Genomic DNA, 27,598 nt, shown 5'->3' on the forward strand with positions numbered 1-27,598 from the left:
AAGGACCTGTTCCTGTTGAAGCTACTACATTTTAATAATTTGTTACTGAAGCAATAGACAACTAATATACAAGGGAACAAGAATGTCCTAAAGTAAGTACAAATCCTGACATCTGAATAGGAGTAGACTAAAACCTATTTGTACTCTACTGAAATAGTTGAATTGCAAGGAAAAAGAAAAAGAGACAAGAAAAGAAAAGATTACCAGATAATTCCGCGGCCTTTCACTAGCCTCAGGGACACCTGAAAATTTGACCTTGAGTCATATTCTCCTTAAAACTGAGAACCAAAATCATTTACCCACACATAGCTTACCGTCTACATTAACATGACTTTATTATTCCCCAACCTTAATCAGTATAACTTTACTGCTCTGGGAAGACAGAAATTACAAATAAATATATTTTTCATTTCAGGAATATCCCATCAACTCTTCAATAGAAAGCATCAACCCATCTTTGAGCCAAGATTCTTTGAATCCCTCTTCTCACCTCTTTTCAAAATCCTTGCCTTACAGTGTCCACCATGTCCACCAATCTTAAACCATTACTTCATGATCCTTACCCAATCCTAATCAATCCCCCCTACATTAAATAAATATCTGCCTTTAAGCCAGGCTTTAAGGTATCAGTAAATATCCCCACCTTGCCCTCTGCTCTTTGAGACACTAGTAAGATTCTGTCCCATTCTTTCTCCTTTAGTAAATTTGTTTCCTACTACTGCTGGAATCACCACAAATTTTGTAGGTTAAGACAACACAAATTTATTATCTTATGGTTCTGAAGGCCAGTAGTCTAAAATGGGTCCCACTGGGCAAAATTCAAGGTGTCAGCCGGGCTGCATTCCTTTTGGAAGCTCTATACAATATCTCTTCCTGTGCCTTTTCTAGCTTCTAGAGGTCACCTGCATTCCTTCACTCATGGTACCTCCCTCCATCTTCAAAGCCAAAAATTGCATCACTGACTTCTACTTCCATTAAGTCCCATCTTTTTCTCTGGCTCTGATTCTTTTATCTCATTCTTTTACTTATAAGGACCTTTGTGATTACCCTGCACCCAATCTGATAATCAAGGATAATCTCCCCATCTCAAACTCTCTAATCACATCTTCAAAGTACCCTTACAATGTAAAGCAACATCTTCACAGGATTGGGATATGGAATTTTGGAGGTCCATTATTCTGCCTACCATGCTAACATGAGCAATAAACCCAACTGTGTCTTAGAAACAGGTTGTTCTTGTGATGTTCCAGAGAGCCAGGACTTGACACAATCCTAAGTAAAGGAATTATAAGAAGCATGTTTATACAAGATTCAAGATAAATGAGAATCCAGCAGAGGCCCATGTATCTAACCAAATCTTTGTACTTAATTGTTATGATTGTCCATCAAGGAACGAGGATCAGGTATTGATGAGACGCACCTGCGTTGCAGATTGGGAAGGAGCCACATACCCCTGAGAATACAAGATGACTAACTACACATACACAAGCACACACATACAACCTAGACAACTAGTTAAGCATGAAATCTGAAGGAAGCCCAAGGCTGATAGTATTCCTAGGCTGAGACAGTTATGTTCCACTCAACCTAATCTCTCATGACTATATAATTCCATAGAGAGGAGTTACTAGGACAAAGTAAGCTGTACCTGGGAGTCCAAAGACTCTCACTAAGCCCTTTCTATGTGTGCTGTTTTGTTGCCCTCTCTGTATTCTTTCTTATGGATAGTAAATTTAGTTCTGGATAAAGCCTAATCTGTGTGTTTGATTGCCAATCTTAACTCACTGCTCATTGTTGCATAGAATGACACTTGTACCCTATACTGAAGATTATTTTTAAACATGTATGTGTCTCTGTGTGTGTGTGTGTGTGTGTGTGTGTGTTTATGTGTGAGTATAAATAAATCCATTGTACATATATATATACAAAAAAATCATTCTTGGCTCATATTTCTTCTGCAATACTACATGCTAGAGGAAATGAGTTCTGCTTAAAGCTTGAAAGTAGAAGGGATTATAATCTAATAAACCTATATCCAACCAAGTTTTTGCTCATCAGCAAATATAGCATACATGCTCAACCATACAGGAGCTCAGACAAAATATCACCTTATCTTTATTGAAAATAAGGACTTGGCCCAGGTGCAGTGGTTCACACCTGTAATCCCGGCACTCTGGGAGGCCGAGGTGGGTGGATTGCTTGAGCTCAGGAGTTCAAGACCAGCCTGAGTAACATGGCGAGACCCCATCTCTACTAAAAATACATAAAAATTGACGGGCGTGGTGGTGCACACCTGTGGTCCCAGTTACTTGGGAGGCTGAGGTGGGAGGATCACTTGAGCCTGGGAGGTCAAGGCTGCAGTGAGCCTAGATCAAGTCACTGCACTCCATCCTGGGTGACAGAGCAAGATCCTGTCTTAAAAAAAGAAAAAAAAAAGAAAAGAAGGACTTGAAGACACACTTCAGCTGCCCCCAAATCAAACAGAAAAGCAATATAAAAAGACTATAATAAAATCCAGTTAAACAAGCTTACATCTAAATGACTATATAAAAATATGGTTACTATATTAATATAAACATTAAAAAATCATTCTTTAGGGAGACAATACACATTATAAAATTTTGATGTCATCACCTAGCTCTAAAATGAACTTTAAAAGAGATGTACAAGGGAGGAAAAAGGTGAAACAAAATGTTAATGTTTTCAACTTACATATAGAAATATTATTTAATTCTTGAAAATTGAAAGGTAGTACTTAGTATTGTGCCAAATGCAAACTCTCTAGAATATCACTAGAACAATGGGTCTCTAAAACAGAGTTGAGTTTATTGCTTATGTTGGTGTGGTAGGCAGAATAATGGCCCTCCAAAGATGCCCATATTCTAATCCCTCCAGCCTGTGAAGATGTTATTTTACATAGCAAAGGAACTTTGAAGATGTGATTAGGAAATTTAAGATGGGGGGACTATCCCAGATCATCAGGTTGGGTGCAGGGTAATGACAAAGGTCTTTATAAGTGAAAGAAGGAGATAAGAAGTCAGAGTCAAAGAACGAGATGGGATGTAATGGAAAAAGAGGTAAGAGGCATGCCATTTTTGGCTTTGAAGGTGGAAGGAGGTACCATGAGCCAAGGAATGCAGGAAATCTGGGTTTACATTCTGGTTGCGTGGATTCTGAAAAAACTGATGTAAATTTTTTATTTAACCTCACTGTGACTCAGTTTTCTCATCTTTAAAAGGCACATAAAAATATCATTACCTATCTCATGCAGTGGTTGCTATAATTTAGTCGTATAATGTATGTGAAGAGCATCTGTTATGTAGGAAACAATAAATGTTAGCTGTTATTGTTAATGGAGAAGTATAAGTTCAAATATATTATTTTAAGCAGTAAAAGAAAGCAATAGTAAAATTATAAACTCTGAGGGTGAAAAAAATGAAAGAAATGATGGTCCATATTGCTTAAGAAAAAAGAAAGACAACAGCAGTGAAGCATGGAAAATAGCATGAAACCAAAATGATAAGTAACAGTAAAAACTGTTTAAGTATAAACAGGCTAATCAGCCTTAATAATGACAAAAACTTGGATTACTTTTAAAATCCCACAGCATGTTGTATGTAAGAGGTACTTTTAAAGAGAAAGGAAAAAAAATTATGTGTAGGAGAAATGCTCTTATATTATCTCTTTATTTTGTTTGCCTCTGTTCAAACATTTTAAAGGAGAAATATTGAAACTAAAAGCATAAGCAAACATAAATTAAGGCAGGCATGGCAATAGTAATATACAACAAAGCCATATTCAAGATCAAGTGCATTAAATGGGATTTTAAAATCTTATTTTGATAAAGGGCAAAATTCACAATGAACATATAAAACTCATAAATCTTAAGAATCAAATAATATGGGATTAGAATATATAACACCAAAAACAGCAGAAAGAGAAAAAAATTATTCTCAGAGTGGGGAGATTTTAAGATAGCACCGGGGCTTGAATAAATCAACTGCAAAAAAATAATAAGATAACGGTATTTGAAACAATATTGTTTGTGTTAGACATATGTCAAATTTTGTGCTTTCCAGAGAAAAATTTTTCCTCAAATATTCAGAGAACTGTAGCACATAATTAATCATATATAGAGCTACTTAAAAACTCATTAGATTCTGCCCCCGAAAAAGCAGAATTATAGTAAGTCACATTTTCTGAATAATTAAATGAAATTAGACTTAAATAAAACGGTTTTCAAAACAGCAAAATAAAATAACCACTAGAGAATAGAAAATACCCTCTTAAAAGAAGCTTACTGGAAAAAAATTCATAGGTTACAAAAATCAATATTAAATTATTAACTAAAGCCCTGATATAAGAAGTAGACATCTGGGTATCCCAGGAGAGATGGCACAGAAGAAGAATGGAAATGTCTCCATCAGAATATCAGTCATGTTTCTAAGTCATCCTGGAAAAGGAAAATTCCAGCTCCTTAGTTAACAAGGCATGGATAGTGCTGGATTCAGATTATAGTCTCTGTGATCATAAACAAACTACTTTTAAGATTTTTATAAACATTTGAGTGAAAGCTGCTCTCAGTATTCTTTATTACCAAAATCCAGACTAAATGTAACTTGCCTCACAATTACTATCAAGATTCCAAGGCTCTAAAGCCAGAAAGGGAAACTTGGTTGTAGCATTTCCCAAAATATATCCCTTAGTGTGTTAGTAAGTGCTGTGGTGTGAACAAGGAGATGGAGGAGGCAGGAAATTCATAGCCAAAGTGCTTAGAAAATGTTAAGTTAAAGAAAATGAAAATATTTCCGTGGATGCAAGATTTCTCAGATTCTTTAATATTTCAATATGCATTGTGAAATGTTAGAAGAAAAGCTAGCACAAGTGCTTCATAAATTTAGTTGATCATTAAACTTTTCTTCTCTAAACATCTCAAGAGACTGAAGTGCTACACACTAGGTTTTGGGAAACACTGTCTTGCTGAATTATTTCTATGAGCTTGCGCTCTCTCTCTCTCTCTCTCTCTTATTAAATCTGTTTGTTACATTTTATTGTGGCCACATGGGTCCTTGCCAATGGTGAAGCTTTCCCAACAAAAGGCCAAACATAAACTCAGACACCTATAGTCAATTGATTTTTGACAGAGGTGCCAAAAACACGCAATGGGGAAAGGACAGTTTCTTCAATAAATGGTGTTGGGAAAACTAAATATCCACATGTGGAAGAATGAGAATTGATCCCTCATATAAGAATCAACTAAACCTAATCATAAGACCTGAAACTGTAAAGTTATGAGACAAAACATAAGGAAAAGCTTCATGACATTAGTTTGGGAAGTGATTTCTTAAATATGACCCCAATAGCACAGACAAACAAAGCAAAAATAGACAATAGGATTCCACCAAACTAAAAGGCTTTCGCATAGCAAAGGAAACAATTCACAGAGCAAAGAGACAACCCACAAACTGGGAGAAAATATTTGCAAATCATACATCAGATAAGGGGCTAATATCCAAAATATACAAGGAACACAAACTACACAGTAACAAGAAAACAAACAACCCTATAAAAATGGGCAAATGGCCTAAATAGGCATTTCTGAAAAGAAGATATACAAATGGACAACAGATACACACACAAAAAAATAATGTTCAACATCTCTCATCATCAGAGACATGCAAAATAAAACCACATGAGATACCACTTCACACTTGTTAGACTGGTTATTATCAAAAAGATGAATGACAGCAAGTGCTGGTGAGGATCTGGAACCCTGAACACCACTGCTGGGAAAGTAAATCAGCACAGTTATGTTGGAAAACAGTATGAAGTTTCCTCAAAAACTTAAAAATAGAATTACCATACAATCCAGCCATCTCACTTCTGAGTATATCCAAAGGAACTTAAATCAGTACATCAAAGAGATATCTGTCTACACCCCTATGTTCAGTGCAGCATTATTCACGAGAGCTAAGATATGGGAACAACCACAGTGCCCACTGATGGAGTTACACACACATACACACACACACACACGTATATTATATATATACACATACACATATACATATATACATACATACACAATGTATTACCATTCAGCCTTAAAAAAACAGGAAATTCTGTCATTTGCAGCAACATGGATGAGCCCGAAGACACATGCCAAGTGAAATGATGGGTGCAGAGAGACAAATACCACATGATCTCACTTATACATGGAATATAAAAAAGTCAAACTTATAGAAGTAGAGAGTAGAATGGTGGTGACCAGAGCCTGGAGGAGTGGAAACAAAGGGGAGGAATGGAGAGATGTTGGAGAAAGCGTACAAAATTTCAATTAGACAAGATGAATAAGGTCTGGTCATCCATTGCATAGTATAGTAATCATAGCTCATAATAATATACTGAATTACTTCAAAATCCCTAAAAGAGTAATTTTAAGTGTTCTCACCACAAAGAAATGATAAATATGTGAGGTGATAGATATGTTTATTAGTCTGGTTTGATCAATCTGCAACATATACATGTATCAACAAATCACATTGTACCCTATAAAATATAAGCAAGTATTATTTGTCAATTAAAAATGAAATAAATCTCATAAATAAAATAAATAACTAACACAATCTGTTAAAAAAAAAAAGAAAAGAAAAGAAAAAAGGGAAAAGGGGCAACAAATAAATGAAAACAAAAGCAATAATCATCATTCTGTGATATTACAACTAAGCCATAGCTCTTTGGTGCCTGATATCAAACTTTAAAAAATAATAAAATCTAGATTTTATAAATCAGATATGGGGAAGCAGGTTAGGCAGAAGGTTGGTCTATAGAAGCCACCAAGCACTATTAGCTATGAGAGACAAAAAGTCAAAAAGGTATCATAGGGCACACGAACACTGTCCTTCAAAATAGTGTTGGCTAGACAGGCTCCCAAGCAGCAAATGTGGGAGAAGGCAAAGCCTGAAAGTTTTCTTCTCTCATGAGTTCTCTTTTAATTTGTTATTATTATTACATTTTTCACAATAATATTGCAAATCAACAAATGCCTAATATTCTTTTAGCTTAAGCTCACTGTGTTAGTCCATTCTCATGCTGCTAATAAAGACATGCCTGAGACTGGGTAATCTGTAAAGGAAAGAGGTTTAACGGACTCACAGTTCCACATGGCTGGGGAGGCCTCACAATCATGGCAGAAGGTGAAAGAAGAGCAAAGGTACGTCTTACATGGTGGCAGGCGAGAGGGCATGTACAAGGGAACTCCTCTTTGTAAAACGATCAGATCTCATGAGACTTATTCACTATCACAAGAACAGCATGGGAAAGACCTGCCCCCGTGACTCGATTAATTCCCACGACGTGTGAGAATTATGGGAGCTACAATTCAAGATGAGATTTGGGTGAGGACACAGCCAAACCATATCATTCATTTTCTGTAAACTGCAATTTTTCATGGATCCATCTCCCTGCACCCCTCAATGAAATCTCCCTCCTGTTGGACCTGCCATCAGGTCCAGCAAGTATCTAACACTTCTACTTTTAGGGGATTATTTTGGCTTCAGTCATATAAAAGATTGCTAGAAGTAAACCAAGTATAAATTTCTGTTGGATTTCCTTTTGCAAAAATGTTTTTGTCCTGTTATCCTAAAAATGATCTCCCATCTCAGGTCCAGAAAAGTTATGCCTAATAGGATATTGTGGGGATCATTGATGAGAAAAGTAGGACCTCTGAATGCATGTGCCAATTGACTGTGATTACAGCCCTGCGGAAGCCACATGGGTAGGTTTCTTTATAAAAATGTGAATGAGTTCAAGGCAATTGTAGAAACCCCCAGAGAGACTGACTTCTTAAAAGAAAATCCTGTCTGTGAACAATATCAAGCTGATAATCTTAGCCTGCGGCCTCATCCTGTGTCTCTCCACAGGAGTCCTCAGTCTCCCTTTCCTTTATCAACTACTCCCTTAAAACTTCGATAAAAGACTTCCTTGACCTCAGCAGGGTAACCTGCTGATGGCTACTGATAAAGTGAGAAGAACTATGCACTCAAAAACCATTCATTTTCTATTGTTATCCCCTAAACTGCTGCACTCTCTGTTCCCCTAATTTAGAAGAAAGTCCACTCCCAAGGAGATAGCCTATTTTATTTGTCTCCTGCCTAGATCTCAGTTGTTACTTAAACATACTCATCAGAGAATCAAAGACTTCTTATCACAAGACAAGAACAAATAACACATTTAAGCTAAATAAAAGCCACAAGAACATGCTGCTTAACTTAAAAAATGTGAGAAATGATTAGTCTCTACATAACTACTCACAGATTTGTCAATTATAAAGAAAGGATGGTTTTAATATTCTTTGTCCATTAAAAATAAGCAAAGCTATATTATGATAATTTGGAAAAAAGAGTAAGAAAAAAATAATCATAATCAACTACTCCAAGAAAACCATCAGTATCCTTTGTAATTTTTGAGGAGGGGTCTTTCATTTGTATTTTTTTTTAATTTTAGTATGAATTATGGAATGGGTATCTTCCAATCAGTCCAACAGAGAAAATAATAACACATCATCATAAAAAATAATAAATGCTTTAATGGTTACCATCTAGTATTGCTTACTAGATGTAGACACTTTGCTAAAACTTTCCAATTAGCAACTATTCAACCTTGAAAATAGCCTATGTAGTTCACTGCTTTTTTGTTTCCAATTTTACAGATGAGAAAACCGAGCTAAGAGAAGTTAAATAGCTTGCCTGTGGCTACACAGCAAGGAAACATGACACCTAGACCAAAATCTACGATTGTCTTGACCTCAGAACTTTCTTTCATTGTGCCCAAGACCCTGTATTCAGGGAATTCAGACGTCCTTGTTGTCAAAGACTTTACCATTCATGCACATATTGGCTCCTTCAGAATGGTTTTCTATGCTCACCTCCTCACCATCAATAACCTTTATTGGGGTCTGTCATTTGGCCTATACAAGGATGGATCTCTGTCTACTGATTACCTGACAGTGCTGATTTATGACCTGTTCATTGCATCTTTGATCTGCCACATGTAAGTCAACATCTCCCACTTGACACTTCTTAAACTCTTCATTTATTCTGAGTCTTTTATAAGATACTGTGCATGTGGCATTCTAATTCCTTTTCTTTTCTTTTTCCTTTCTTTTTTCTTTTCTTTTCTTTCTTCTTTCTTCTCTCTCTCTTCCCCCTCCCCCGCCACTCTGTCTCTGGAGATAACAGTATTCACATCTTCCACAGTGGGTATATGTGTCTGGTAAAAATTCTGCTCTATCCTTTAAGATCCTTAAGCTCTCCCAATCCATGGACTCTACTAATGACCACTTTTTTTGTCTCTTGTCATTTCACACAGTTATAAGTTCTCAGTGAGATCCCAATTTTTTACCTCCTAAAATATTCATCAGAAACTCTCTTGGGGCCCCATTTGCAACCAATACTACTGGCTACCTAGGGGCTATTTATAACATAATTCTAATACTTTAACGAGTATTGCTAACACTTTAACAATCATTACAATTACTGATAACTTGATACAACTGATTAAAACAGAGCTTTTTTTGTTTGCTTCAGAATTACAATAGCGTATTTCTTTCTTTTAGCTGTATTTTAATGCTATAATATGAAAAATTATCCAACAGACTTACTGGCAAGCATCTGGAAATATCCATTTGAAAGAACCAAATACTAATTTTCTTATTATAAGAGAATAATAAAATAATAAAATAATTTTCAAATTTTATTATTTATTATTAGTTTATTATAAAGTTTCAAAATTGTATTCACATTGAAAACATCCAACACACAAGTCCTTTGCTATAAAATGTCTGTAATTATTAAATGTAATCCATATTATAAGAGTCTTGCAAATTATGAATTCCACATGGAAACGTATTTTCTACCCCTCACCATAACCCCAAAGTGACATACAGTTAATTCTCCCTTTGGGGTATCATTCACGTTTAATTTATCACTGATCTGTTGGAAGAAAACTGTTTCTCCTCAGGACATGTCCAAAATAAAATGACTAGTGTGCATTACAGAATGTACTCATTCTGTCCATGATGGGAGGAAGAGTTTTTTTAAGAGAAGTCACAGAGTCAATTACTGTCTTAAACCTAGAGAGGACAAAGACCATGAGTTATTGGAAATGTAAAACCTAAAATTGAGAATACATATTTGTCACTTTCAAGTAACAAAGTGTCTTTCTAACCCTGTTTTGCTCAGTTAGGAGAAATAAGTTATCCCTCTTTCTCATTAACTCTCCACAAACTTCCCTGGTGGAAGACATTCACAGTCAGCAAGCTCACAAGTAACAATAAAAAGTCATAAGTAGTTATAGCTTATTGTAATTAATAGTAACAGTAGCAGTTATTAATATTGTTAACAGTAACAAGTCAATAAGCATCAATTAACAAGGCCTCTCTTTCCCTCTCAGTGAAACTAAGTGACTGGTGCAGAGAGGGGAGTCCTCTTTTTTGTGTGTTTTTGTTTCCCTTTAAGATGAAATCATCTCCTCATTGACCCCCGACCCAGTGGTTCTTAGAATTATTTACCAGTTGCAAATTTTAGACGTTGTATTCTGATCTGAAACTGTGTCCAAAAGGTAAGCAGGCCCAGAGGCACAAGGTAAACAACTAGGTACCATCAAGTCAAGGCCAGGCTGAAAGGGGTACACAATTTGAATCAGCTTGTAGGCACCTAGCAAGAATCCATTGGAGCATCTTGGGGTAAGAATTAGACCATGTTTGGAAAGAGACATTATCCCTCAGGGGAACCACATCCACGGCACCCAGCATTAAAGATATAAACCATGGGTTGGTGATTTGAATTCAAACATTAGAGATGTCTGTATCATCACACAATGATGACTACATGTACTCATAAAACGGCTACCTGTGTTTGTAGCTTATGAATGTAATAGCAAGCAATGACACCGATCTGACCCCGGAGCAGAAATTCGGAATTTCTTCTACACCTTTCTACAGGAGAGTAGAAAGACCACAGGAATACACCTCAAAGGCTGATGTTCTGTCCCTGAATGGCTGTAGCTAAATGTGGGACTTCAGGTCTCAGTTCTTGCATCTATAAATGTTAAGGGTGAATTAGACAACTTCATCCACCCCTTTGCGTTCTAATGTTTTACACAAATGGCCACCAGGACCTTATCAGAGTCCAAGACATTCTAACAAGTGAAAAGAACAGTGTCCTAGATCCATGATCCCTTACCCAATGGGAAAGGCAAACACATAACACATATTTAAAAGAAATCCCCTTCCCTAGCAGATTCTTTTGCTTTTGGTTTTTTTCTTTTTTTTTTTTTTTTTTTTTTCCAGATAGGGTCTCACTCGGCTGCCCACGATGGAATGCAGTTGTGTGATCCTGGTTCACTGCAGCCTCAACCTCCTGAGCCCAAGTGATCCTCCATCTCAGCCTTCCAAGTAGCTGGGTCTACGGGTGCATGCCCCCAGGCCTGGCTAATTTTTGTATTTTTTGTAGAGATGGGGTTTCACTATGCTGCCCAGACTGGTCTCGAACTCTGGCTCAAGCAATCCTCTCCCCTTGGCCTCCCAAAGTGCTGGGATTACAGGAGTGAGCCACTGCGCCCAGCCCACAGTAGACTTTTCATGTGCAGCGTTTCACAGGCAAGGCCGTAAAAACAACTGTTGAAGGGGGATCATGAATCTTGCCTGTTCTGTGTCCCTAAAGGCAACAAAACATGTTTTATAACAAATGTGGCTTGTTACAGCCTAGCTTGCGATGCACATTACTTGGATTAACTTCTTGAGCTCTCTGAGTGTAATACACAAATACTACTAGTTGTGTATCTTTTGCAATCTGGAAAACAGTAAAAATCTCTCTTTAGGCAAGACAACATATGGAGAAGAGGACAGATGCACTTTCATGAAGCGGTGAGCCAAGTGGTGCAAGATATGCCTTCTCTATGCAAAAATTTCCCATTTATACCTGCACATTCCTTTTGAAGGAAAAGATGTTCTTGGTTATTATCTTTTCCAACTCCTTATCACAGCCTTAAAATGAAAATGCTCATCCTTCAGGCTAAGTAATACATATATAAACACATATGATTATAAATATGCTAATAACATTTTACATTAACACAGAGGATGAAAGTACTTTATAGAAGTTACTGGAGCTCATTTATCCTTAGGATATCCACGAAATGGTAGCAGTAAGGGATAGTTTGCCAGCTTTTTCAAATGACAGAAAACTGCATGGTTTAAGCAGTCCATTTGCTCACAATAGTCTTGTGAACTTTTTGCAGGGCCTTATGGAACACAGGAATGCTAACTGTGAGTCTGCCCTGACTTCTCCTACTCTCCCTCATAAAAAGATTGTGGTTGTCTGTTGCAATGATCTAGTGTTTTCTTATACTTTTCTCTTCCACTCTGGATCCTGCTAGCCACCTCCAGCTCATGGTCATCAGAACCACTGGAGATGCTGGCATGGCTGCTTGCACACAGACTCAGAAGTTTCCCAAGCTCTACCTTCCTGCTTTCTCCATTCCTCTGAATGGCTGAATTTTCTTCAGATTTGCATTTCAGCTTACTTGTATGGTCTTGCTTCCCACACAACTCCAACCTACTTCATACTTAACTTGACTTGTTAAACATAGAGTCTCTCAAGAAATGTCCCCATGTCCTGCCCCAACTTGCAGACCACTTGGGCCTTCGGAATGTCACCAATCAAGGCTCAGCCTTGTTCTCTGTCCAAGGAAGGAGATGGGACACATAGAAAGCCACCAAGTCAGTGACAACAAAACCTGGCTCCCTTAGGAAGGCCGTAGTTTCCCTACACTCTCCTCCGCTCCCAATCAGGATGTCAGGGTCTCCAAAATGTTCTCGGGAAAACATCAGAGAGCCCCTTCAGTCCTGCTGGAGTGATACTGTAAAGAGGAAGTTACCATGAGGGCTGTGTAGGTGTAGGGATAGTGGTAGGCCAGGTAGCAGACATCCTCATTGTGTGGGAAGGTGACAGCAAAGGTGAGGGTATAGTAGCACTTCCCAGATGCTCCGCCTGCAGCAGCTGTACTCTGGCGATAATGATTTCTAAAGAAAGAGGAGGAGAAGAGAATAAGGGAGAGGTGGGAGGGGGGTGCAGGGTCACTTAGAGTCCTAGATGCTATAAATCTCGTGCGTTATATACTGTATTGGCACAATGGCCTTCACTTGAAACATTTCTGCGGGTAAAACTGAGAAAAGGGAAATGTACAAGTGAACTTACCGCCAGTTCATGAGTCAGTTCAGCAACATATAGCCTGGCCCATCTGCCTCCCAATTGTGCCATATATGCTACCAACCTTTCTTTGCTGTCTGAAAACAAGGGCTGTCCTAGTCATTGAGCTAGAAAATCGAGGAAAATGTGAACAGTTCTGTTTTTCCTGGGTTTACATTGGAGATATAAACTTTATCATCCAAATCTGGGTTCCCCCAATCCCTGTCTCTCCCCAGACCACATAGGGTACAACTCCTTCCTTTCCCCTCTACCTGCCAAGTAGATTTATCAGCAATCATAGGATATATCGAATTCCAATTCAACATTTAACATATGTTATCTTATGTTATTATTGCAGCAACCTGTCATGTGGATGACGAAACAAAAGCTTAGAAAAGTTAATTTGCCAAAGGGCTGAAAGCGAAATGGTAGATACAGGACTGAGACCCAGATCTCTCTGGCTGCAAAGGCTTTGTTCTTTCCACTGTACAATGCTTTCTTCCCAAAGGAATATATTTGTCACCTCAAATGTGGTTCAGCTTCGTAAGGCTTGAGAGTGCACATTTTCCTTTGTCAAAGATGAAGAACAAGTTTTGATACTTCAGAGAACAGTATCAAAGAAAATTGCACCCAGAAGTCCATTCCGAGCAATATTTTCCCCACACGCTGCCAATTGATGCTCAGACAGCTGCGCAGGCTTTCCTGAGAAATGTTATCATCAAGGCTGCATTATAATGCAAAATACACCCGGACACCAAGAGATGTAATCCCACCTTTGAACATTTACAACGTTGGCTTACTAGTCCATTGTGCTTTTGGGTTTATTGGGGGAAAGGGAAGGGGAAGGGAAGAAATAGTAGGTAATTATTCTTGTGTGTTCTTGAAAAAGATAAAAAACATAGGTTATTCTTTTCTACTTTTTTGCTACCTTCATGCCACTCCCTACCTAAGCAAAAAGCAAGCATGGAAGAAAGAGATAGAAAATCTATTACTTTATTTCTCATGATTTTGTGGCTTTTCAATATTTATACACCTAGGAATGGGACTAAGGGAAGCTGGTAGCCCACTAACTATGGCCTGATACCTTTATCTTGCCTCAGCTTCTGTCAACATGGCAACCTAGAGCCTTGGTCATGCTAGGGAAAGGAGGGTACCCTGTAACAACGTAAGCCCTAAGTGGCTGTCACACCCAGGTTTTTGGCATTGTATTAATAGAATCCATTTCCTTTGTGCCTACAGAAATAGAAATTTCAAAAGAGTGTCTTCCCACATGGTGTGATATGGATCGCAATGCCTAATTGAGTCTACTCTGCCAGATTGCCCCAAAGTTCTGAAGCTTCTCCAAAAGCTATGATTCTGGTTATTAGAAAGTATGTAAAGAAGCAGATGGTAGCTCAGAAAGCATGCAAGTTACATATGCTCTACCTCTTACTTGCTTTCTGATTTCCCTTGTAAAGGCTCCATGCAAACATACACTCAGTTTACACCTTGCTGAACAAAATGCTAGTCAATTACTCCTCTTTACAGGAAACAGCAGTTGAAATAAAATGAGCCAGGGATAACCAATCAAAGCGTGGAAGAGTGCTTCACTTGTAAGCATATATGTGTGGGTGCACACACAGATGTGCACCTTTTCATGAATGTAAAGGCAGATGGAAACACACTCATTGTGCTTCACTGTCCCCAGTTCTTTGCCTACAAACAGTGGAGACAGAGCCTGTATCGTGACTCAAGAATAATAGGTGTCCCTAAGGGCCAGTAGGGTTGGTCTTATTTGGCATGGGCCTTGCTTCTTTTTAGTTTCCCCACTGCACTGTTAGTACACCAAAGTCATATCACAAGCACATTTAGCCTATGCAAACTCAACCTCACCACATTCAACCACAGGAGAGACCAAGAAAGACAGAGAAAAAAAAATCCATGTATTTATCTCTATGTTCTTTCCCTCATTCAGACCAAATCTGGACTCCAAGGAAAGAATAGCTGCAGTGAAATGGAAAGAGAAATAAAATGGGCTAATCATTAGCTCTTGAGCTTCCATGGGCTCAAGATTTAAGGGAAGTGTAAGGAATTCAAATGGTAGATTTGATTATGTCAAATCTGCCTTCTCACACCACCAACATATATACACATACACACACTCTCCCTCTCTCTCTCTTTCCTTCACCTAACACACTACCCCCGACAGCTTGGTGATGTTAGATTCTCCTGATCAAGACTAAAGGCTCCCCACCAACAAGCCAGCCTTCTCCAGGATGGTTACACACTGCTGGAATTCCAAAAAATAATATTATTAACGCCTTATTTAGAATGACTTTCAGCTAAAGGAAATTCAGTTACAACCCTCGCCTGGGGTCTAAACTCTGGCTGAACCTAAAGCAAATGTCAGGCATCCCCACTGGAGTCTCCTGGCAGCCCCCTTGTAGCAGGAGTTGTCCAGGAGATGACTCTACTTCCAGCATACCTTCCCCTGCAGAGACCTTTAAACTTTCCCAAGATCATCTTCTTCAAAGCCAAGTGTTTGATAAATCTCTAAAGTGAAACATCTGGCTTGCTACAGTTCAGTTCATCCATGATAAACTGAGATCCCATCAACAAGCTCTTTTCTTTTCCCAGTTATGATGTGGACATATCAAGTGATGTTTGCAAGAACCAATGTTCATCTTTCCTATGTTAAATTGTTCCCATGTTCTTGCTTTATATAGAAAGCCCTTTCCATCTTCCTTATTTAGCTAAGTCTTCTTCATCCTTCAAGATTTAACTCAAGTGTTTCCTCTTTCAGGAAGCCTTCCCTGATAGCCCCTTTATCACTCCTATTCTCATGGCCAATACTTTGTGGCAAGGACCATGCTTATTCATCTGTTTATCTTTATGCTTCCCACATTGCCTGGACATAGCAGCTGTTCAGTTAAAGTTTGTATAATAAGTGGACCCAAGACTCCAGAAGTAATAATTAGGTTGCTCAATGTATTTTATCTCCAATCCTAATGACATCCTTTCAAGGTGGGTATTATTACACACATTCTACAGATGGGAATTAAGGCTCACAGAGGTTAAGTGTCTAGAGCAATTCCACACAACAAGTATAGTAAACAGGATTTAACCCCAGTTGTAGGCTTAGCTCAGAAACTAAATTTTTTTTTATTATATCACCTGCTTGTTAGGAATGGATAAAAAAGGACAAGATGTCTTATGCCCAATGTAGCAAGTAAGAATCTGAAGTTTTTATCTTCATAAATCAGAGCTGCCTATGAACTTACAGTCCAAAATAACAGAAAAAAAAGGAAAATAATCCAGCTGAGAGTTAATAAGATGATCCACATACTATGACTTTTATATCATTGATATTTGATGCCACTAAGAAGATGTTTTTACTAATTATTTGAAATAATTGCTAGCATTCATTGAACACCTACTATGCACCAGACACTGTTCTAACCTTTACACATGTTTTATCTCACGTCATTTTATCTTCAGAACACTTCTATTAGGTAGATACCATTATTATCCCATTTTAAGATGAAGAATCTGAGGTTGAAAGAAGTTGGTATAATTTGCCCAAGGTCATGCCATTAATGAGTGGGAAGTTTCAGTCAAAGAACTTCCTCTCCTCAATCTGTTCATCTAGATGGAGAAGCAGCCTGGTGAAAATCAGTAGTGATCTTGAAGATTAGCTGGATCCTATTGGTCATCTGGGGTCAAAGATGACCTGGGCTGGGTACATCCAGCAACTTCACAGCTAAAAGGCTTTTTGTTTGCTCTTCTGTTCCCTGAACCATTTCTCTTTGGAAGGATCTGTACTTTTATAATCATAAAGACTTCAATGAAGCAAGGAGCAAGTACACTAAGCCATAGTTATGAACTCAGGTTATTTCCATTTGTACTTAAAAATATGCTGGGAAGTCATTGTTTCTCTTCGGCAGGGTGCATAAAATAAGCAAATGCCATGATAGAGAATGGATTAGATAATCTTATAATGACAACGGCTCTGTTCAACAAGCGTGCATCATTTCACTTAACAGGATCTAATAAGGCAGAGCAGTGAAGTTGCCAGGCTTCCCTGTGTCTGTAGCATTTCTAATATGCTATATAATACCAAATCTCTCTCCTGAGATCCTGTGGAAGGATGCATGATGGCAGAGCTCTTGTATGACATTCATCTTCATGAGTGAGCTGTTCCATCTCCTCTCATGAGCGGAGATAAATGTCAGAAGAGATCAGCCGTTGTGTATTACATGGCCACTATAAGCGCACAGCTTCCCTCCCTCTGCCCTTCAGCACCAGAATTACTTTAGACCAGAGCGGGGAGAGAATTCAAAAGGTGTGTGGCTGTGCACATCAGAGGAAGAAGCAGACCACAGGAAACTAAATAAAAGAGAAACTAAAAGGGCCCTTACTTACTTTTACTAGAGGCAGGGAAAATGAATCTGCCCATTTCTGTTCCTCCCTCTCGAGGGGCATTTTTTATTTTCCAGCCTAGTGGTCTTCAAGGTGGGGAAGAGCAAGGGGTAGAACAGAAGGGGTGGGAGGTGCTCCATGGGAGGGGCAGAGTGATCAACTGACCACAGGCAGAAAATATTAGAGTTTCTCCTTAAAATGATTATTATCTAGATAGTAAGAAAGAAATTAAGTCGTCTACTGTTTAATATGGGGACTGGCATGGCTGTCTCAATGTCAACCTAATGTGTCAAACCAGATGATGGTGCAGCAATCTTATCCACTCATCACTGTTATATTCCAGGGCTGGAGTATGAAAACACATTATATCTGCTTCTACAGTTTTATATGTTAGTTAAGCATTGATTGTTGCATAGGAGAGGTCTCCAAAGCGAGAAGTGGGAACAACTAGCTCCCTTCCTTTTCTTTTGCTTTTAGCTTCCGGCAAGGTATTTAAGTCTACAGAAGCTTACTTTGATTTACAGATTGTATTACCTAAATTAAACTAAACATCACAAAATAGACAATTACTTTTAAAAGAAAATCTTCTTAGAAGCCATCTATTGATGTTAAAATTAAATTGCAATCAAAACGACCAGAAAATGGCAGAATGGACATGGCCTACCCCTTACCCTTAATATTAGGTCTTTCTCAGTAATTCTCATTTTGTTAAAATAATCTAATCAGATCTAGAAAGTTAAACAAAATTTCTCAAAATTACCAAAAGACTATTTATAACTACATCTAATGGTGAACTCCACGGCAAAATTCTAGTGTGCCCTAAGCTACAAATAGCATAAAGATGTAACAATTAGGTAGATATAAACTATTATTTGTTTCATCTTTCTCTCCTAATTTAAAACTCTTCATTTTTTGCATGCTTTCTTATATGCATAATATGTTAGTATAGTAACGCATATATACTTTTTTAAATGTATAAACTAATCTAGTAAGAACACATACAAATATATCTTATTGCTTAGTGGCGTATTGTCAAAATAGTTTGGAGACTTTTCATTTTATGACAATTGGCCCTCCAGAGTAGTCAGCCCACATCCTCAACTGCTCATCATTGCTGTCAACTTCAACTTCTGAAGGAAAATGCAAATGCAAATCCCATTTCTTCTGAGTTTCCTTTTCCTTTCACCCTTCTAGAAACATACTCAGGTACCATGGCTCACAGTTGTCCCCACAATGAGCACCCTGGCATCCTCTTAAAACATGGCACCAAATCTGGGACTTTAACAGCACAACAGAAATAGAGCAGAGTTTCTAAAGATATATGGGAGATAAGGAAATAGGGAAGTAAAGTTCTCCCAAATTAATATACCAGAAATAATAAAGGCAGGAGAGAAGCAAAGAACTCTTGTAAAGCAAATCAACTCAAAGATCAGGATGGGTAAATAGGGAGAGAAATATTGTATAATCTAATGCATCATTTTACAATTGAGAGAGGTGTTCTAATTTGTGGGTGAATAGAAATTACACATATCTATCCTGTTGTTACATCATATTATTGGGAATATGTTAACACAACGTGGTGAATAATTATAAAACAAACTACATTACAATGTAGCAATCTTATCCATTCATCTCTGTTGTATTCATGGTTGGAATATGAAAATTAATTACATTATACATTCATGGTTTTTTCTTATCCCTCTGTTGCTCTTTAATCACATAATAATTGTCTTGCTAATAGCTCTAAAAGCTATCAGAATTGGTTCTCCTTAGGTCAAGGCTGTACTTTTGAAAGTGTGACTTCTTCCTTCTTTTGGGAAATACGTGATCCCTTTAGCCTTCTTATTCCCCAATTCCAAGAGGAGTATCCTCCAACGGGACATTTATACATCCCACTAGGAAATAATGCAAAATGTTATGTTTGTCCAATCTATTACTAACTTTCGGGTCCAAGCCAGCTCTAAGCTGGGTCTTTCACATTTACTGAGAATAACTATTTTCAGAGAAAACTAAAACTCATTCTTGACACACCAAGGTCCAAAAGTAGGTTTTCATATTTTTTTTTTTCTGCAGTTGCAGACTATCACCTTGAGGTGATGTTTAATCTAAATCTCTCTGAACCATAAGAAAGGCCCTGAGAATCTTAAGATAGGTGAGCCAGAGAGTAGTTGCCATTTAGGTGAATGGAAAACCAACAATCATAATATTGTGCAATTTTCTAAAGGATATAAAAAAATCCTCTTTACATTCATATCCTAATAGATCAGGGATTGAATACCTCCAACTCTTTTATTACAGACTGCTAGTCAGCCTGGCTCTGTGTCTTGTAGACTATCATTATCTCCATGGTGATTTTGCCTTTGTATCTGATACAGCAACAAGATTCTTGACCTTTCCCATCTATCAATACTCCTATCCTCAAAGTCTCAAAAGCCAAGAGGCATAAGGGTATAAACTCTGTTTCCTTTCCATAGTGACAGCTATCCTAAACTCCAGAATGTCTGATCATACTTTTTTAGATGGCTCTAGTAATTTCAGAGAGAGATGAAACTTACTTTATTTAAGAAAGTAAGTACTAGCCTCTCAGTTTTATAAGAAATTAGCACTGAACTAATAATTAATTAATTATATATATATATATATNTAAGCAAATGCCATGATAGAGAATGGATTAGATAATCTTATAATGACAACGGCTCTGTTCAACAAGCGTGCATCATTTCACTTAACAGGATCTAATAAGGCAGAGCAGTGAAGTTGCCAGGCTTCCCTGTGTCTGTAGCATTTCTAATATGCTATATAATACCAAATCTCTCTCCTGAGATCCTGTGGAAGGATGCATGATGGCAGAGCTCTTGTATGACATTCATCTTCATGAGTGAGCTGTTCCATCTCCTCTCATGAGCGGAGATAAATGTCAGAAGAGATCAGCCGTTGTGTATTACATGGCCACTATAAGCGCACAGCTTCCCTCCCTCTGCCCTTCAGCACCAGAATTACTTTAGACCAGAGCGGGGAGAGAATTCAAAAAGGTGTGTGGCTGTGCACATCAGAGGAAGAAGCAGACCACAGGAAACTAAATAAAAGAGAAACTAAAAGGGCCCTTACTTACTTTTACTAGAGGCAGGGAAAAATGAATCTGCCCATTTCTGTTCCTCCCTCTCGAGGGGCATTTTTTATTTTCCAGCCTAGTGGTCTTCAAGGTGGGGAAGAGCAAGGGGTAGAACAGAAGGGGTGGGAGGTGCTCCATGGGAGGGGCAGAGTGATCAACTGACCACAGGCAGAAAATATTAGAGTTTCTCCTTAAAATGATTATTATCTAGATAGTAAGAAAGAAATTAAGTCGTCTACTGTTTAATATGGGGACTGGCATGGCTGTCTCAATGTCAACCTAATGTGTCAAACCAGATGATGGTGCAGCAATCTTATCCACTCATCACTGTTATATTCCAGGGCTGGAGTATGAAAAACACATTATATCTGCTTCTACAGTTTTTATATGTTAGTTAAGCATTGATTGTTGCATAGGAGAGGTCTCCAAAGCGAGAAGTGGGAACAACTAGCTCCCTTCCTTTTTCTTTTGCTTTTAGCTTCCGGCAAGGTATTTAAGTCTACAGAAGCTTACTTTGATTTACAGATTGTATTACCTAAATTAAACTAAACATCACAAAATAGACAATTACTTTTTAAAAGAAAATCTTCTTAGAAGCCATCTATTGATGTTAAAATTAAATTGCAATCAAAACGACCAGAAAATGGCAGAATGGACATGGCCTACCCCTTACCCTTAATATTAGGTCTTTCTCAGTAATTCTCATTTTTGTTAAAATAATCTAATCAGATCTAGAAAGTTAAACAAAATTTCTCAAAATTACCAAAAAGACTATTTATAACTACATCTAATGGTGAACTCCACGGCAAAATTCTAGTGTGCCCTAAGCTACAAATAGCATAAAGATGTAACAATTAGGTAGATATAAACTATTATTTGTTTCATCTTTCTCTCCTAATTTAAAACTCTTCATTTTTTGCATGCTTTCTTATATGCATAATATGTTAGTATAGTAACGCATATATACTTTTTTAAATGTATAAACTAATCTAGTAAGAACACATACAAATATATCTTATTGCTTAGTGGCGTATTGTCAAAATAGTTTGGAGACTTTTCATTTTATGACAATTGGCCCTCCAGAGTAGTCAGCCCACATCCTCAACTGCTCATCATTGCTGTCAACTTCAACTTCTGAAGGAAAATGCAAATGCAAATCCCATTTCTTCTGAGTTTCCTTTTTCCTTTCACCCTTCTAGAAACATACTCAGGTACCATGGCTCACAGTTGTCCCCACAATGAGCACCCTGGCATCCTCTTAAAACATGGCACCAAATCTGGGACTTTAACAGCACAACAGAAATAGAGCAGAGTTTCTAAAGATATATGGGAGATAAGGAAATAGGGAAGTAAAGTTCTCCCAAATTAATATACCAGAAATAATAAAGGCAGGAGAGAAGCAAAGAACTCTTGTAAAGCAAATCAACTCAAAGATCAGGATGGGTAAATAGGGAGAGAAATATTGTATAATCTAATGCATCATTTTACAATTGAGAGAGGTGTTCTAATTTGTGGGTGAATAGAAATTACACATATCTATCCTGTTGTTACATCATATTATTGGGAATATGTTAACACAACGTGGTGAATAATTATAAAACAAACTACATTACAATGTAGCAATCTTATCCATTCATCTCTGTTGTATTCATGGTTGGAATATGAAAAATTAATTACATTATACATTCATGGTTTTTTCTTATCCCTCTGTTGCTCTTTAATCACATAATAATTGTCTTGCTAATAGCTCTAAAAGCTATCAGAATTGGTTCTCCTTAGGTCAAGGCTGTACTTTTGAAAGTGTGACTTCTTCCTTCTTTTGGGAAATACGTGATCCCTTTAGCCTTCTTATTCCCCAATTCCAAGAGGAGTATCCTCCAACGGGACATTTATACATCCCACTAGGAAATAATGCAAAATGTTATGTTTGTCCAATCTATTACTAACTTTCGGGTCCAAGCCAGCTCTAAGCTGGGTCTTTCACATTTACTGAGAATAACTATTTTCAGAGAAAACTAAAACTCATTCTTGACACACCAAGGTCCAAAAGTAGGTTTTCATATTTTTTTTTTTTCTGCAGTTGCAGACTATCACCTTGAGGTGATGTTTAATCTAAATCTCTCTGAACCATAAGAAAGGCCCTGAGAATCTTAAGATAGGTGAGCCAGAGAGTAGTTGCCATTTAGGTGAATGGAAAACCAACAATCATAATATTGTGCAATTTTTCTAAAGGATATAAAAAAATCCTCTTTACATTCATATCCTAATAGATCAGGGATTGAATACCTCCAACTCTTTTATTACAGACTGCTAGTCAGCCTGGCTCTGTGTCTTGTAGACTATCATTATCTCCATGGTGATTTTTGCCTTTGTATCTGATACAGCAACAAGATTCTTGACCTTTCCCATCTATCAATACTCCTATCCTCAAAGTCTCAAAAGCCAAGAGGCATAAGGGTATAAACTCTGTTTCCTTTCCATAGTGACAGCTATCCTAAACTCCAGAATGTCTGATCATACTTTTTTAGATGGCTCTAGTAATTTCAGAGAGAGATGAAACTTACTTTATTTAAGAAAGTAAGTACTAGCCTCTCAGTTTTTATAAGAAATTAGCACTGAACTAATAATTAATTAATTATATATATATATATATATTCTTCCTCTCATAGCAATTCCTATCCTTATTTTCTTATAAATTTGAATTTTATTTTTCATCTGAAGAAAATATACACATAAGCAATCTAGATGTCTGGAATGCATTTCTTTCATCAAAATATATGGACAATTTAAAGTTCATTGTAACTTTGCAGGATAAACTGATGAAACTGGAGACTGATCAAGGATTGAAGATGAATTTTGAAACTCCTCCCTCTTTTATTTTTTTCCACAAAATTACCTTGCTATGGGGAGGAGTTACATATGTGTAATCGTCACATATTCACCCTCCTGTACTTTGGAAAACTAAACCACGGGGCAGATAGAAACAGGATAGAACATCTCAGACATTTCACTCTCTGGGTTCAGCGGAAATAAGTAAAGAACTAAGGCTTGACACACTAATTACAGGTAGAATCTCTACGACTTCTAATATCTGACAACAAGATTTAAAAGTTTTAATGTGTTTAAATGAAGATAAACTCTTTCAGCAAATCAAAAGGTATTTCTCGAGGTCTACTGTGGGTGCCAGTGAATATGCTTATACTTCTGAAGAGCAGGACATTGGCCATTAGGACAGAGTGACAAAAAATTTATCAGACAAGCACAGATTGCTAATGTTTCTAAGATCAATATGGAAAAGTGGGAAATTGAGAGAAATTACAGGACAGAGAAAAGGAAGCTAATAGCGCTCTAACTTACTTGTAGTAACATATTTCATAGCCTGTCCGTATCCAGGTGGGTCTGCCAAGAAGGGCCTCTTTCACGGAATACAGGGTGGGCTGCATCCCTACACAAAATCAGAAAAGGAATTAATCTTTACATGAGGGAAAGAGAGTTGTTCTGGGCCAAATAATGATCCTCAAAGATACATAGGTCTTAATCCCTGGAAACTGTGACTGTTAACTGTATATGGTCAAAGAGACTTTGCAGATACGATTAAGTTTAGGATCTTGAGATGGGGTGATTATCCTGGTGAGCCCTAAATGCAATCACAAATATCCTTTGTGATTGAGGTAGAGGGAGGTTTGACTATAGAAGAGATGCAATGTGGCCAGGCATGGTGGCTCATGCCTGTAATCCCAGCACTTTGGAAGGCTGAGGCTGGCAAATCATGAGGTCAGGAGATCAAGACTATCCTGGCTAGCATGGTGAAACCCCATCTCTACTAAAAATACAAAAAATTAGCTGGGCATGGTGGCACGCACCTGTAATCCCAGCTACTTGAGTGGCTGAGGCAGGAGAATTGCTTGAACCTGGGATGCAGAGGTTGCAGTGAGCAGAGATTGCACCACTGCACTCCAGCCTAGGTGACAGAGCTAGACGCTGTCTCACAAAAATTAAAAATTAAAAAAAAAAAGAGAGATGCAATATGACTGAAGCAGAGAGAGATTTGAAGATGCAACACTGCTAGCTTTGAGGATGCAAGAATGGGCCATCAGCCAAGGAATGCAGGGAATGTTACTCTAGAAGCTGGGAAAGGAAAGAAAATGGAGTTTCCCCTGGAATCTCCAGAGGAAACATGGTTCTCCCAACAGCTTGACTTCAGCTCAGAGAAACTGATTTTGGACTTCTGAACCCCAGAACTGTAAGAGAACAGATCTGTCTTGTTTAAAACCACCGAGTTTGTGACAATTTGTTACAACAGCCATACAAAGTGAATATAAATATCAAGGTTCATATTTTCTCTTCTCATACCCACAATAATCTGTTTAGTCACTACAAAATAGAGGCAGTATCCCGCACTTGGCCCTAGACACTGGGAATACTTATTCCTCATTCAAAGTCACCCAGTAAATTAGTATTTGTATGCAGAATTTCCACTACTTGAAACATTCAAAATAAATACAGGCTGCTCATCAGCCTTTCTCTCTTGAATATCTCCTCCAAAATGGCCACGAGTATTCAGGAGAATTTAAACTTCTTCAAGAGCTTTCTAAGAATGTAAATCAGTGTTGTGCAATTAAATTTTGTTGTTCCTCTATCTTGCAGGAAAAAAAGCAGATCAAAGCATTTGCTCCTATGGGACTTAGGAGATGGAGAGAAGGAATAAATGAGAGGGCTTACCAACCTCAAAAGATTCAAGGTAGAGTGAGGGAATCCAGAAGAAGTGGATGTCATGTGTGGCAGAGTGAGGATGCCCAGCCTCCCCTCTAAAGTAGCAATGTGCCACTGAGGGCCACTGCCTGCCTTGCTGCATCTGGCAACCCAAAACTCCGCCCAACTTCAAACCCTCTGAACCCAAGCAAGGCTCTTTGAATCCAAACAGTCAAGAAATGTCATTTCTGGCATGTTCCAGAAAGCTCCTAGAGTTCATACCATAATTAAACTGGCTGTTAGGCTTCTCGCAGTTGATGATGTTGAAGTGGTAAGGGACGGCCGCCTGCATACCGCTCACTTTGAAATAGAACCACTGCTGGTGCTGGGTGCTGTTTACATCCACGTTGACCAGCAAGTCATACTCAAACCTGCAGATCAGAAGCAAGACTGGAGGGTTATCTGGAAAGCCTTTAAGATAAACTTCAGACACTGAGAATCTACATGTTTCAGTTTCTGGGTTATAGATCTAAAACCCAGGATCTCAGCTCACTGGTAAGTTATACTTATCATCCTGATACCACAATACTGGGTACAGATTTTGGAAATTCGTGGAGGTGAGAGGGCTTCCTAGTATTATAAGAATCAATTACGCAATAGTGCATATTTTTAATTTTTTAAATTATTATAGATACACAATAGTTGTATTTATTTACGGGGTACATGTGATATTTTAATACAATAATACAATGTGTAATGATCAAATCAGGGTAATTGAAATATCTATCACCTAAGCATTTAACACTTTTTTGTGTTAAGAAATTCCAGTTCTAGTCTTTTTACTATTTTGAAATATTAGTATTAGCATATCTTTTTATTAAACTATAATGAAGTTTATATCTAACTAGAAAAAATGCAAATGTGTCATATACCAGAGAAAATTCAACCACATCTGTTTGGATATGCCATTACTATTTGATGATCAACATTATTTTGAGCCTCAATTTCCACATATGGAAAATGAAAGTGTCTAAACTTGCAGTGCTGTTTATAAAAATCAAATAACCTAGTAAATATAAATCCCCCAACAAAACAACAAACATGAATTAGGCTAGCAATGCAGGGGTTGTTGCATTTTCATTGTGATATAACTCCCATGCTATAAAATACACACATCTTAAATATACAGCTCAATGAATTTATCTACATCTGAAACCACTTGTGTGACTACTACCCAGATATAGGACATTTCCAGCACCCCAGGAGGCCCTCAGCAATCCTCTCCCCATCACTATGTCTCCAAAGGTTATTATTTTTCTAATCTCTAGCAACAGAACTAGCAATGCAGTTTTGACTTAAACATTATCAGGATATTTTATTTTTAAAAATATTGTTTCATTCTCTTGGTATTCTCTTTGAGTTGCTTTTATGAAAAGTAAAATGATTTTGTCCCAATCCATTCATACTCTCCCACACTGGACCCCTGGTAAATGGCATTGTATGAGATTTATGAAAGGCTAGAGCTTGGTATAAGACAGATGAGAGCAGAGTAGAGCTCTCTGATGGAGTCTAGTCCTCACACTGTCACTGTGGGCACCACACTCTAACCACTGGGCTCACCATACAACACATGATGTGTAATCCATGGAGTGGCACTCACAAGAACAATTTTGGAAAGGCTATGACCCTCAAATTGTCTGCTATTCCCACAGTGCTCTCTCCAAAAAGTAATCATAAAAATTCCTTACCCAATAGTAGGTTTGTTTACTGTTACTTGACTCTATTACCCTGACCATAACTGATGAGTTTAGGATTTTACACTCTGGTCCAAGGGAAATGGATAGAGAAAAAGACCTGAGCTGGGCCAGCAGCTTAGCCACATCCTGATCTGATAAGTATTCCACCAGGAGACTCATAATCAGGTCTCCTCTCCTGGATCCCTTGAACATGACATCTGGAGAGAAGAAATAGTAAAAGCAGGAGCCACAGGAAGAAGTGGAAACTAAGCCAACAACACAAAGAAGGCTGATAAACAGTCTTGACATGATTGTCTTTCCTGTCTTCAGCCTGATTAGTTAAACTCATCTCTGTTTTATATGTTGGGCTTTTTTTTTTTTTTTTTTTTTTTTTTTTTTTTTTTTTTTTT

At 37.7% G+C, this 27,598-nt stretch overlaps 1 protein-coding gene across 1 annotated transcript in view; it reads right to left on the reverse strand.

Moving 5' to 3' along the window:
- AGBL1 (AGBL carboxypeptidase 1) overlaps positions 1 to 27,598 on the reverse strand; it is a 76,287-nt gene that overhangs the window by 4,561 nt on the left and 44,128 nt on the right. The window contains exons 9-11 of the mRNA XM_017862688.1: positions 25,735 to 25,883; positions 24,118 to 24,205; positions 12,940 to 13,084 (exon numbers count right to left, since the gene is read on the reverse strand). Coding sequence (XP_017718177.1) covers positions 12,940 to 13,084; positions 24,118 to 24,205; positions 25,735 to 25,883 — 382 coding nt within the window. The remainder of the gene's footprint in view (positions 1 to 12,939; positions 13,085 to 24,117; positions 24,206 to 25,734; positions 25,884 to 27,598) is intronic.

Source organism: Rhinopithecus bieti, unplaced genomic scaffold (assembly GCF_001698545.2).
Source record: "Rhinopithecus bieti isolate Rb0 unplaced genomic scaffold, ASM169854v2 scaffold_66118, whole genome shotgun sequence".
Classification (NCBI taxonomy): Eukaryota; Metazoa; Chordata; class Mammalia; order Primates; family Cercopithecidae; genus Rhinopithecus; species Rhinopithecus bieti.